The sequence below is a fragment of the Pteropus alecto genome, unplaced genomic scaffold (genome assembly GCF_000325575.1).
Source record: "Pteropus alecto unplaced genomic scaffold, ASM32557v1 scaffold76, whole genome shotgun sequence".
In the NCBI taxonomy this organism is placed as follows: Eukaryota; Metazoa; Chordata; class Mammalia; order Chiroptera; family Pteropodidae; genus Pteropus; species Pteropus alecto.
The window spans coordinates 15796403-15809873 of record NW_006443138.1 but is presented as its reverse complement, the minus strand read 5'-3'; the positions used below and the strand labels follow the sequence as shown (position 1 = coordinate 15809873).

Here is a 13471-nt window from a genome sequence, read left to right as displayed (position 1 = left end):
CTGTTTAGCACACAGCATCCCTAACTTTCTACAGAAGGTTTAAAAATGAATAGGGAAACCAACTGATTCATAAAGAACAGGTGAAAAGTCAGTCACATAAGCTAATCCAACTATTAATCCTCTTATATTTATAGGACTGAATGTAACATAAAAGTTTCAGGTCCTTCTTCCAGGCATCTAGTAAAACTGTACCTAAATGAAGTCAATCAAAAGAATCCATAGAGGGTTTTTTTAAATCTAATTTTTTAAGGAACTTTCCATCTTTATTGAAATATAACAGACAATTAGTTGCTTGTACCATTTATACTGTACCATTCAATGAGGTTTTTTTTCAATTATAGTTAGCATACAATGATATATCAGGTTCACTTGTATAGTATAGTGATCAGAGATCCATATAACTCTCAAAGTGATCACTCCACTAAATCTAGTACCCTTCTTCCCCCTTACATATTTATTACAACATTATTAACCATTTTCCCCATGCTACACTCTGCGTCTCCATGTCTATTATGCAACAATCCATTTGTACCTCTTAATCCCTTTGCCTTTGTTTTGCCCCCCAAACCCCCTCTCATCTAGTATCCCTCTAAATATTCTCTGTATATATGAGTTTATTTCCACTTTTGTTGTTGTTGTTGCTGATTTTGTTCTTTAGATTCCATATGTATGTGAAATCATGCAACATTTGTCTTTCTTTATCCAACCCATTTCAGCACAATACCTTCTAGGTCCATTAAGGCAGTGTTATTTTCTATCCCCTTCCTTTTAATCTGTATGTGTCTTTTAATCTGAACTGAGTCTCTTGCAGGCAGCATATGTAGGGGTCTTGTTTTCTTATCCATTCAGCCACTCTATCTTTTGGTTGGAGCACTTAATTCTTTTCCATTTGAGGTACTTGTTGATAGGAATATAGTTATTAGCATTCTTTATTCCTGTTTTTGATATATGTTTTTTTTTTTTCTTAAAGAAGTCCCTCCAACATTTTTTGTAATACTGGCTTGATGATGATAAATTTCTTTAGCTTATTTTGTCTGGGAAGCTCTTTATCTGTCCTTCAACTCTTAAGTGATAGCTTTGCTGTATAAAGTATTCTTAGTTGTAGACCTGGGTTTTCACCACGTCAAATATTTTGTGCCAAACCGTTCTGTTCTGTATAGTTTCTTTTGAGAAATCAGCTGCCAATCTTATGGGTGCTCCCTTGTAGGTAACTAACTGCTTTTCTCTTGCTGCTTTTAATATTCTTTCTTTGTATTTAAACTTTGGCATTTTAATTATGATGTGTCTTGGTGTGGGCCTCTTTGGGTTTCTGGTTTTGGGGACTTTCTGAGCTTCCTAGAGTTTTGTCTATTTCCTTCACCAGGATAGGAAAGTTTTCCATCATTATTTCTTCAAATAGCTCTTCAACGTCTTGTTGTTTTTTTTCCAGTATCCCTATAACACAGATATTTTTACCTTTAATAGTGTCCCATAGGATCCTTAAATTATTATTACAGTCTTGGCTTCTTTTTTCTTGCTATTCTGATTGAGTGTCCTTGGCTTTCCCATCTTCTATATAGGTCATTTGATCCTTTTCTTTATTCACTTTGTTTATTCCTCTGTTTATTCCATTTAATATACTTCTCATCTCAGGTCATGTGTTCTTCATTTCAGATTGATTCTCTTTTATAATTTCCATTTTCATTTTTATGTTTTTTTTTTTTATCTCTTTGTTGAAGTTCTCACTGAATTTATCTACACTTCCTGTGGTAGGTGTCCAATGGCAGTCTTGAGACAGGTTCAGCTGCAGGCCAAATTTAGCCCCAGTCTGTGCCCCTCCAGGGCCACCTGTTAAGATTCAACAAGCAATCCACAGATGCTGGACTTATAGTTGCCTCAAAAGGCCATGCCAGAAACTGAGGCCAGGTGCCACCAGTGTGAATCTACGCTCTGCTCAGCAAGGGGTGCCTGACCAAGCGAGGAAACACCTGGATGTGGTGAGTCGAGGGAGATGGGGTTTCAGGGAATCCTCTGAGCAGAGAGACCACTGTTATCCAGTTTCATGCAGTTTCCACTATGGCTGTGCTGCCTCCACACACTGGGAGAGGGGAGGGCTCAACAGAGGAACAGTGGATACTGCCAGCACTTCTATACAGAGCAAGTCTCCCCTCAGCCCTCGCTCTGACAACTCAGTGTACCCCTGTAAGTCCTTGGTGCCCCCATGTAGCCTACCTAGCGCTAGTGCTCAGAGTGAGCAGATCCATCACCCCGAAAGTCGGATAGCGGACACGACTCCTTTAAGGAGCATCTGCAGCTGCCGCTGCTATGGCCTCTGTCCCACTCAACCACTCTGGACCAGACAGCATCTCATCCTTGCCCTGTCCTACCTTCTGTGTTGCAGGGTGATTTCTTAGATTTCACCTTAGTTGTATGACTTATTAATTTAGACCCAGTTGATTTTCCTTACTATTCGCTCCTTGTTTCTGTCACAACTTTGATTTGGTCGCCAGAGTAATTAACAGAGCCTCTATCATCTACGTCATTTTTTTCTCTCCTTCGAAGTTTGCAATTTTTTAACATATGTTTGCATAGAGTGTTTTCCATATGAATTTGATGTTTTGATTTTTTTATTAAAGGTATTAATTTATCCTTTCACAGATTCATTCAGTAAACCTTTATAAATGGCCTGCTTTATTTTAAATGCAAGGAAATATTTGAAATTTATCTGATTTACTAACCAATTGGAATTTAATCCCTAAATTGGTAATTAAATTTCACGTATAAATATTTTTAAAAGGTCTGCTTTTATTTCTAAGTAGATTAAATAATGAAAGAAAATGTGTAGAATTTTTAAATTTATTGTTACTTTTGTCTTAACATAACTGTTAGTCATCAATATTAGTGTAATGTCAGCATACAATACTTAAATTTTTAAAAACCCAATAAATTCATAATAAAATTTTATCATGTATTGATGGTAATAAAATATTTTTTTTTTATGCAAGAGGCAAATTTTAAGAATGCAACATTAAAATGATATATACAGGAACTATTTCTTCTTTTCCCTTGATGTAATCCATTTCAACACTAACATGAAAGGAACATCTCTGAAAAAGTTCCCAGACACTTTAAATCTTTATCTTTTGTTATTTCTGATGAACTAGATTTACACTCTTCGTTTCCCCATATCAATTCATTATTTAATTCAACACTTTTTTATTGAATATCCTGTACATGAAAATATAATGTATTCGAGGAGTGGTATTTCAGCTGAGTTTTGAAAGCTGAGATTGTGTTGGCTCTATCTGAGGTGGGGAAGAATGTTCCAAGCAGGACAATTAAGTTTCTCAGTTCTGGAGAAGAAAAGAGCCTGGTATATTTAGGGGACAGAAAGGAGAATATTGTGGCCAAAGGGGTCATGTAGTACATTATAGACCTTGTTAACAAGTTGACATGTGTACTAAATATGTTGGGAAAACATTGAAGTTCTTTAGAAAGCTGAGAAATGGCACAATATAACAAGTTCAAAAGAGGAATCTGGCTGCTTTGTGGATGATACCTTGTAGATGAGCAAGAACAGGAGCAAGGGAATGAATTATTTGGTGATTTCAGTACTATAAGAGAGAAGAGCATTTACTTTGTTATGTGGCGATATGCCTTTATAAAATGATATGCCATATGTTCAAACGCTAGGGGTAATATGCAAGATCACTTGATTTTGTGAACATATCACGATTCATCTGGGCATTGAAGCAGGGGCAGGCAGCAGGAAAAACAGCTGAGCTCTTGATGTCTCTTGTTTATTTTATGATTATTGGTCTATGTGACATATCAGTCTCATAATTTCAACATGTTTTCTATAATTCACTATTTGTTGTTTATTTAATACTATAGACATCGATTTCCCCTAGAACCAATACTGACTCAACATCTAAGTTGATAATTCAGTTGGCCCTTAAACAACTCAGGGGTGTCAAGCCCTTGTGCAGGAGAATATCTGTGTATAACTTTTGACTCCATAAAAACGTTAACAGCCTACTGTTGACCAGAAGACTTACTGATAACATAAACAGTTAACACATATTTTATATGTTGTATGTATTATATACTGTATTCTTATAATATTGTAAGTGAGAGAAAAGAAAATGTTACTAAGAAAATTATAAGAAAAAGAAAATACACTTACTGTGTTTATATTCATTTAAAAATGCACCTGTGTAGCTCAAATCTGTGGTGTTCAAGGGTCAACTGTATATTGTGAAGCATCATTTTAAAAATGCTACAAAGTTACTTTCCACTTTGTATATTACCAAGAACAGTTAAACTACATCTGAGAATCTTGCTTAATTGAAAGTATCACATCTGTAAAATTGAGCTGAAAATTTGTAGAAATTAATTGCCTTTGGAGAAATTTTTTGTGTATTAACTATATTTGGATTAGTTGTGCTAAGATAATGGCCACTGCAATAATGACAATGAGACCAATTTAATTCTAAGTATTTGTGATAGTGCCACAAAATTATTTAAGTCCAGTTTATGTGTTTGCTAGTTTTTAAATTGCAGATACTCTATCTCTTAGGTAAATGAATGTGCTCATAATTAGCCTTTGGCTTTCTATCTTTTCATTTATGTTTCTTTTATAGTTTAAAAATACAGACCACTACAAATTTAATCACATTTCATAATTTAATTCTAAAGATAATTTCTGAATTAATAACACATGGATTATGTCATTTATTTAGATACAGTTACAACTAGGTAGATGCATTTGCCAACTAGAAATAATTTTAAGTAAATTTCACATTCTTATAAATATTATTCAAAATGCTAACCTAAATTTTAAAAATATTTTTCGAAATAATAATATGAGTAAAATTAAATGTTTATTTTCTGATTATTTGTATTTATTAGTTCTTAACCACATTTATGCTCTATTTTAGATTTTAAAAGCATAGCATTTTTATTTTACAGATTGTTGCTTTGCGTGAACAAAATGTTCATATACAAAGAAAAATGGCATCGAGTGAGGGATCTACAGAGTCAGAACATCTTGAAGGGATGGAACCTGGCCAGAAAGTTCATGAAAAGGTATGACCCATACGACATGCTTTTACATGAAATTGTTTACTTGCTATATCATTTAATAGGAATATGAAATATGAAATCTATGTAATAAACACTCTTTATTATATTTTGATTTGTTTGTCAAAAGTTTATGGTTATTTCTCTTTTCATTTGTGGCTCTTGATTTAATTCTCTGATACTGTATATATGTTTGTGTTTATGCTTATGTATATTTGAATTTCTCAACTTGCTGTTAACTTGATTCTCTTAAAAATAATTCACTTATATATAATTGAACATATATATGTAATTGAATAAATATATCTATATAAATATAGATATATTGATACTATATGTCCAGGACTTTTTAAAATACAATAACAATAATTTTGATCTACAAGTGGTATTATGTACAATTGGCAAATAATCTGTGACTTATCACTACAAAAATTTTTTGGTAATTTCTAATTTGACTTTTGTATTCTCTGTGTGTTTGAGAAGGTCCCAGTAATACTCCAATTACTGAGTAATTACATTAAAGGATATCCGAAGTCATGGGGGTGGGGCTTTCAGGTAGGTCTTAGGCCCAAGGCCAAGGAAACCAACAGTCTGGTTTGTCCCTTTTCTGTACTGAACCACTTGTTTTCAGCACAAGGGGAAGGCCAACTGCTGGTAAGTCTGGAATCAGATAAAGACTACATAATCATTTGCATATTCTGTGCACAAGGCTTAAACAATCTCCTGGATATTTGCCATTAATAAGTTTTAACTTTGGATGGTTGAACTCCTTAATCATCAAGACCACATGACTTAGGTAGATAAATTGGTGTCATCATCAATATCAAGAGGTCATCATCAATGTCAAAATCTCTATTTTAAAACATAGAAAATAAGAAACAAGTGATTAGACCACAAAACAAATAACACTAGACTTTTTGCTAGAAAATAAATTGAGCACTTCCTCACTTATCCAGTTGAAACAAATGGAGGGGCTTCTTATATTTCCAACCTGAAGTGTAAAAGCAAAGGCGAGCAAGTAAACCAGACTAATTTCCTGAGACCGCCATCAATTCTGGTGACTGAGAAACAGCTCTTAGCTTAAGGCTTCATCGTTTTAGCCTTTATCCATGTATTTTGTAGAAATCTTAAACTAAGTACTAAAAATAAACTGTAATCTGACAGCTAGATTTCATAAGCTGTATTTCAGATTTGAATAAAAATTACTTATCTTTCTTTTAGATAAATAAACTTGCATTAATTCAGTAAATGAACTACCAAGCTCTTTAGAATAAGACATTGGCATGTAAAACTCTGTTTAGGAAACTAACATGTAATTTTCTATTACTGTTTCATTTTATTTCATGAATACTATATTTTATTTCATTTTACATTTATTTCATTTCATAGTATATATTTTATGGCATTTAATTTTATTTTACCACTGTTTCATTTTAATTGTTATCAGTCATACAGTGCTAAACTTTTCCTTAGAGAATTATAGAATCACTGGTTTGTGTATGAAAATGGACTTTATAGTCATCTAGTCTTTTTCTTAAAAATCTACAAAATATTATTTGCTATAACAATGCCATATTTATGCTAATCCAGACTAGAATTAAAGAAATAATGTCTTTCAAAGCCATAAAGAATTTGTGATCCCTTTCATTCTCTAAAAAGCTATTTGATTTTTAAAGTATTCTTTTAGTACTGCTAAGGAAGAGTACTCACACATATATTTTTCTCAAATATTATTTATTTAAAATATAAATTCTAAATATTTAGGCATTATAGAATATGAAATATGTCAGATTAATTTTCAGAAACTGGTTACAGAATTAGAATGAGGCTCTGAGTATAATTGATTTTCATCTCTTTTGGATTCCACAAATAGAGGTATATATGTGGGAGATTCTGAGTAGTTGATGACCTTAAGTACTTGTCTTTAAGTTTCATTGCCTTCCAGTTCTTGGTAAAGGCATTTTAGCCAGTGCAGAAGAGAAATTCTGTGACATTGCTACCTTACTCACTCTTTGTTATGAATGTAACAAAAAATTTTTAAACATTGCAATTATTGATATTTTTTTCAATGTCCCAGAATTGTAGGAAAAGTGATTATCAAACGCTCTGGAATAATGATATACTAGTATTATTTAAAATAGCATACCCTTATCCTCCCAAGTGAACCTAAAATATACGTCAAAACTTAAAAGTAAGTAAAGTTTTGTTTCAGTTCATGTTACTCCTGAGATGATTCAAGAAAGTACTATGAAAGACTTATTTATATCACATTTCTTTGCCTGACATTTTTTTCCAGCATTATTGTGATATCGTTGACATATAACGTTGTGTAGATTTAAGAATGACAATGTGATAACTTTGTATATGTATGTATTTTGAAATGATTACTACAATAAGATTAGTTAACACATTCATTACCTCACATAGTTACCTCTGTGTATGTGTGTGCGTGTGCTTGTGTGGTGAGAATATTTAAGATTCACTCTCTTAGCAGCTTTCAAGTATACAATGCAATATCGTTGACTATAATCAACATGCTGTGTATTAGATCCCCAGAACTTATGCATCTTCTAAGTGCTATTTCTTATCAAAATATTTTCTGAAAATAATATCCTAATTATTCTTTTATTATGCTTATGTAAACACTTCTAAATAACATACATATAGCATTATAAAGCATATTTTCTTTTCAAAATTACCTGATATTAAATGGTTATTTTAAGTATATCAATACCATTGAATATCATAGAATATTATAGAATTGTAATTTAAATCCTAACACTTAAGTTTCTATTGAGAACTGCTGGAAAGGTATATTCAAACATAAAAAACAAACAAAATTTTGGGGAGTGTCTATGTAATGAAAGTTATCAGTGTAGGATGACTATCATATCAGTGTGTAAATTGCAAAGTGGTTTCTTTGGGGAAAAACACCAAACTATAGTTAGGTACGATGGTACTGTCAGAAAGTGACTTGTAAATCTTAGTCACAAGGATTACTCTTTGTTTAGGGCAGTGAAGTTACTTAAATTACATGGTCGGGGTGGGTTATTAGCCAACAGGAGATGTTTTGTGTCAGTGGCTTCAGAACTCTTCTGACAAAATAGTTTATAAAAATAGTCTCATAAAAGCACACTCTGAAACAGGCCTTATTACTCATAGAAAAGTTGTGTAATTATTATAAACATTTAAAGAACAAAATGAAAAAATAAGCTTAACTAAAACATGTTTAAATGTTTTCGTGTGCCATAAATTTAATCAGTTATTCTAGAAGAACTTAAATATTCACAGGATAATAAAAATTTTCAGAACACTAAATTCTACCTCATTAGGAGTTCATAACTGAGCTCAATAACTTTTTTCTTGTTACTTTCTAGAGGGCAATTTGTGAATTTTTTTCAATAAACATGCGACTCTTGTAAAGGAGATAATGCACGACTTGTATATTCTGTACTTTTAATTATTTTTTCCACCCACAAATGTTTACTAAGAGATATAAATAAGTAGAATATTGATAGTTGTGGAGACTCAGAGACATAGTCCCTACAATAAATTCACTAAGAAACTAAAGTGAGAAATGAACATTCCCAACTTAATATTACAATAAAAGTGATGAATAAATTGGAATCAAAATAATGTTAGAGTTTAAAGAAGAGATAAATTAATTCTGATTGGGGGGTGTCAGAGAGGCAGCATGGACTAGTGATTTGTTTAAAGCCAGTAGACCTAGATGCAAATTCCATTCCTGCCAGTAACTAGCTGAGTGACCTTATGCTTCAGCCTCCCTGAGTATGTTACAGATAAATAGCCATTGCCTAACTTATAGCTTTGTTGAAGGAATAGAAACACTGACTATGAATGACAAAAGTTTGGGCACATTGACTACAAGCATTAGTGTGGTTCATTCACTTTAATAAATATTTAGTGATGACTTATTAACGGTGCTAGGAAATATGTCCTGTTCTGCGTGGTTGGGTCAGAGTCATCAACAAAAGAGATGAGGGTACTAGCAATTAACAAATGCATATAAATGGGTAAAGAGAGTCAAAAGGTAAAAAGAAAAAAAATTGTTCTTTTAAAAAGAGTGAATGTGATCCAAGGGCAGGTGCAAGGTAGGTTGGGAGGGGACATTAAATAGTCATGGCAAGGAAAGACTTTTTTAGGAGGTGGAGTTTGACCTGGGACCTGAAAGAGTACAGGGAGTCAACCATATCAAAAAGCTGAAGGAGATTTTGAAACAAAAGAAACATGAAGTACAAAGTTTCTTTGGCACATTCTCTGGGAGGAAGAGTGACAGGGTAACTGGAACCCAGTAGTGAGGGGGAAAGAGAGGCAGTAGACAGGACGGAGCAGTGAGCAGGGTCCAGATCATTTATGTTCTTGTAGGCTATGGTAAAGAGTCCAGTTTTATTCACAGAGTAATGAGAAGACATAATAGTGTTTTAAACATGAAAACACCTTGATTAGATACTTTTAAAAAGTCATCTGCCCTATAATTTTCTATAGACTTGTCATTTTTTTCACATATCAGACTTCTGAAGTAGGTGATTTTCCTTCTCTTAAGTTTACAGATAATGAACTTGAGGCTTACGTAGGATGATTAAATGACTTATTTGGCCAGAGCAGGACAAAACCCTGGTCTTTTCACCTCCAAGCAATATTGTGCTCTCACATTTTTTCATACCAGGATGATTTCTCTGGGTGTTTTGTTGGTTTTTAAAAATTTATTCTAACCCAATCTCATTTTTTCAATCATTTATTCTTTCATAATTAGACATATTTATTTGATTTTTAGGGTTTATTCTTTTATTATATTCGAGTATGCTTTTTTAAAATTCTTTAATTTTTCCCACAACTTCTCCCAGTTAATTTTTATTCTGAACCAGTACTTCAAGTCAGTGGCATTCAAAATATTTGACCACTATGAGTATGAATCTTAAATCTGGGCAAGGGGGCACAGGCCTCATAATTTACCAGGTCTTGATCTGGCCTTCTGTTCTCCTGTCTACAGGATGAGGAGTCCATAGGACAGAAGGAAATTACATATGTATGAGCCATACCACCTTGCCTTCTTGACCATACGCCAGGTACCTAGAAGCCCAGACTTTTTGACCAAACAGACCTTATCCTGCCTTCAAAGTCTTTATGGGCTTACATTATAAATTAAATTTAGCTATACATTTGAATCTTTGGCTTATAAGTATATCACATTATTGTATAAAAATACCAGTATCACAAATGCCATTCTTTTAAATACCTTTGCTCAGTTATAGCTAAAAACCATTATCCACAGGGATGTCTCCCATGTATTAACTGTATTTTGCCTATTTTTGTAGCTTTCCTCACTACATGTCAACTACTGCCAAGAACCACTCATCTAAAAATTCAATCTTTGTCAACTGTGGCTTATTTCATGCATTATTGATTAAGCCCCAATTTCTTCTCTGTATCAGAGATCATTATTATTTGGATTTATTTACATCTGAATAGCACTAACAATGTTTTGTTCTGTGCATCGATCCCATATATTGTAATCTAATTTCTCATATTAACATAATAAAGTATATAATTCTCTTTTATTCTTCAATTGAATTTCAAACAATGAAACCCAATAGGAGGATGGGATTTATAAGTTTGCCATTTTCGAGTTAGCACATTTCCCGGAAAAGAGAAAATCGAAGTATAGCCCTGGATACATGTGGCTAAAGTGGCCTGGAGGTCTGTGATTGGCTAGAAACACTCCCAGAAAAGGCAAAGTTAAGCTGTTCCAGTAGTCATACCCATGTCCATGAAGTTATCTCATATCAATTTTATAGGAACTGAGCTGAAGAGGAATCTTATGACCAAAAGCCAGGCATCTTCTATGTGCAGTGACAAATATAATGAATAAAAATCTTCTAATGTTGAGTGGGAATTTATTAAGTTCAAAACAAATCTCTCTCTGAATGCAATGACTAGATTTTTATGTATTAACTATGATCTTACTAGATGGGATGTGAGCGAGGAATTGGCTCTGTTATCTTTAATAATAAATTTAATATCATTTATATTAGCCCAAATTTAAGGAAAGCAAAATAAACATAATTTTGCTCAAGTAAGATGTCTTCAGACTTCAAAAGACTGACTGAATCACAAGAGTTTGACAGAATGTTAGTTCATTTATATCTTTATCCTACTGGCGTAATTTGAGTGTCTATTTTGTGTCAAGGGATTTGTTTCCTCAGGGGATTCAGAGAAGAACAAGCCCTTTTCCTTCCCTCTGTATTGTTTTGTCTGATCTATTAAACCAGTCCAGGAGAATATTTAAGGCTGTCATTCAGATGTTCCACAATCGACCTAAATGCATTTTTCATTTTGGTAGAGTTTATCCACTTTAACTGTTCATGAAGCACTAGGTCCCCAGAAATTTAATGGGCGTTTTACAAAACCTGGTCCCCGTAAAAGAGAATTCTCAGGACAAAAATACTAGGAAATATTTTGCCATACAATTTTGAACTGGCATTACTACAGTAGAATTTATTAGAATTTTTATTTTTTAATATTGTCAACCTCCAAGAGAAAACACAGTATGCAGTGTTTCCTAAACTTATGTGACCAGAGGTCCTCTTTATTTGCAGGAGAATTGCATATGCCAGGATGAGTATTCTACAACATATTTCTTAATGCTGGCTCTGGTTTTTTAAAGATAGGCAAACTGTTCTTCAAGCCTGTCTGGAAACCTCATTAACACAGGGGCTACATGCCAGTAAGAACAAGATAAATAACTGATATAAAGCCCTTTACTGTTTTCCAAAGTGTATTTGCATAAGTTGTTTTATTTGACCCTTGTAATAACACTGTAAGTTTTGTAGAGCAAAGATTACTGGCTCAAACTTATCTAGCTCTTGAACAGCAGGAGTGGATATAAATAATGTAACAAGGATACAAATATTAAAAGTGAATCTGGGTTAAAAAAGGCAGCATATAAACTATCTGATTTCATGGGTTTCAAAATATAAGATTAATTTTAAGAAAAGTCTTAAATTTGCCCATGTGTCTAAGAGGATGAAATAGCTTATTGGACTGGGCAGGAGTCATTAAATTTTTCATAAATTCTTGCTATGTTCTTCTTTATTATCAATTTTTTTCTTTATCTATTCTATCTATAACATACAAAGTTCTTCCAACTTAAATAAAATTCACTCTTGACCCTACTTCTACCACCAGCTATTTATTACTTTATGTTCTATTTCTTTTTGCAGCAAAGCTCTTAAAAGGATTGTCTACTCACTGTCTCCAAACACTTTCTTTGCATTCTTTTATAAATCTATTCCAATTAGGTCTTTGCCTCACCGTTCTACAGAAATCGCTCCTATCACCGTCATCACTACATGTATATTGCTAAATACTATGGGCCATCCTCAGTCCTTGTAGTTGATGTCTGAGCAGCGTTTGACATAGTTGGTCATTTTTTTTTTTCCTCTTTGATTCTCATTTTTTCCCACTTGCATTATAGGAAACCACACTCTCTGTTTTTCTCTTACCTCATAATGGCTCTGTCTCAGTCTCCTTTCTTGGATCATATTATTTTTCCTGACTTCTTAATATTGAAGTGACTCAGAGCTCTATTCTCCATATCTTCTCTCAGTGATTTTAGTCTGTCTCATACTTTTAAATATTATCTATATGATAATGACTTACAAATCTTTACTTCTAGTTCAGACCTGACAATCAAATGCACATATCCAGCCACCTATTAAACATCTCCACTTGTATATCTAAAAGACAGTATACACTTAAAATATCAAAAACTTACTTCTTGATATCCCCCCAAAAGCTTGCTGTATTTTTTCCATTTCAGAGAATCAAAACCTTGCCTTTCTAGTCATTCAACCTAAAGAAGTTAGAGTCATCGTCAAGCCCTTCCTATCTGTCACACCCCACATCGAACCCTACAGAAATTTTATTTGTTCTACCTTTAATATATATCTAGAATTCAACCCCTTCTTGCTAATTCTGTTAATCACTCTTGTCTAAACAACTATTATCTGTCACCTGGATTATTGTAATTGTCTCCTACCCAGTCTCTCTGTGTCACCTGTGCACCCTCTACCATCCATGGGCATGAATCAGAGTGATGTATTAAAACATGAATCTGAATATGTCAATCATATACTCAGAACTCTGCAAATGTTTACCATTTACAAGGCCCTACATGATTTGGCTTTTCTTATTTTCTGACTGCATTTCCAACTGCACCCAAGCCACACTGGATTCCTGTTGACTTTTGACTTGCTCTTCCCTCTGCTTAGAATGCCCTTCTTTTAGATATCTGCAAGGCTATTTCCTTTACCTCTATCAAGACTTTGTTCAAATGTCATAACATATTCTTAGTATAATTCTTTTATTTATAATATCTGTAATTTATTGT

The 13471-nt window shown here is 33.3% G+C and overlaps 1 protein-coding gene across 7 annotated transcripts in view; it reads left to right on the top strand.

The window, feature by feature from the left end:
* Nucleotides 1–13471, top strand: part of PPFIA2 (PTPRF interacting protein alpha 2) — a 423368-nt gene that overhangs the window by 285011 nt on the left and 124886 nt on the right. For all 7 annotated transcript variants that reach the window (XM_006923790.2, XM_006923792.2, XM_006923795.2 and 4 more), the window contains one exon: nt 4951–5067. In XM_006923790.2, the coding sequence (XP_006923852.1) occupies nt 4951–5067 (117 nt within the window). The remainder of the gene's footprint in view (nt 1–4950; nt 5068–13471) is intronic.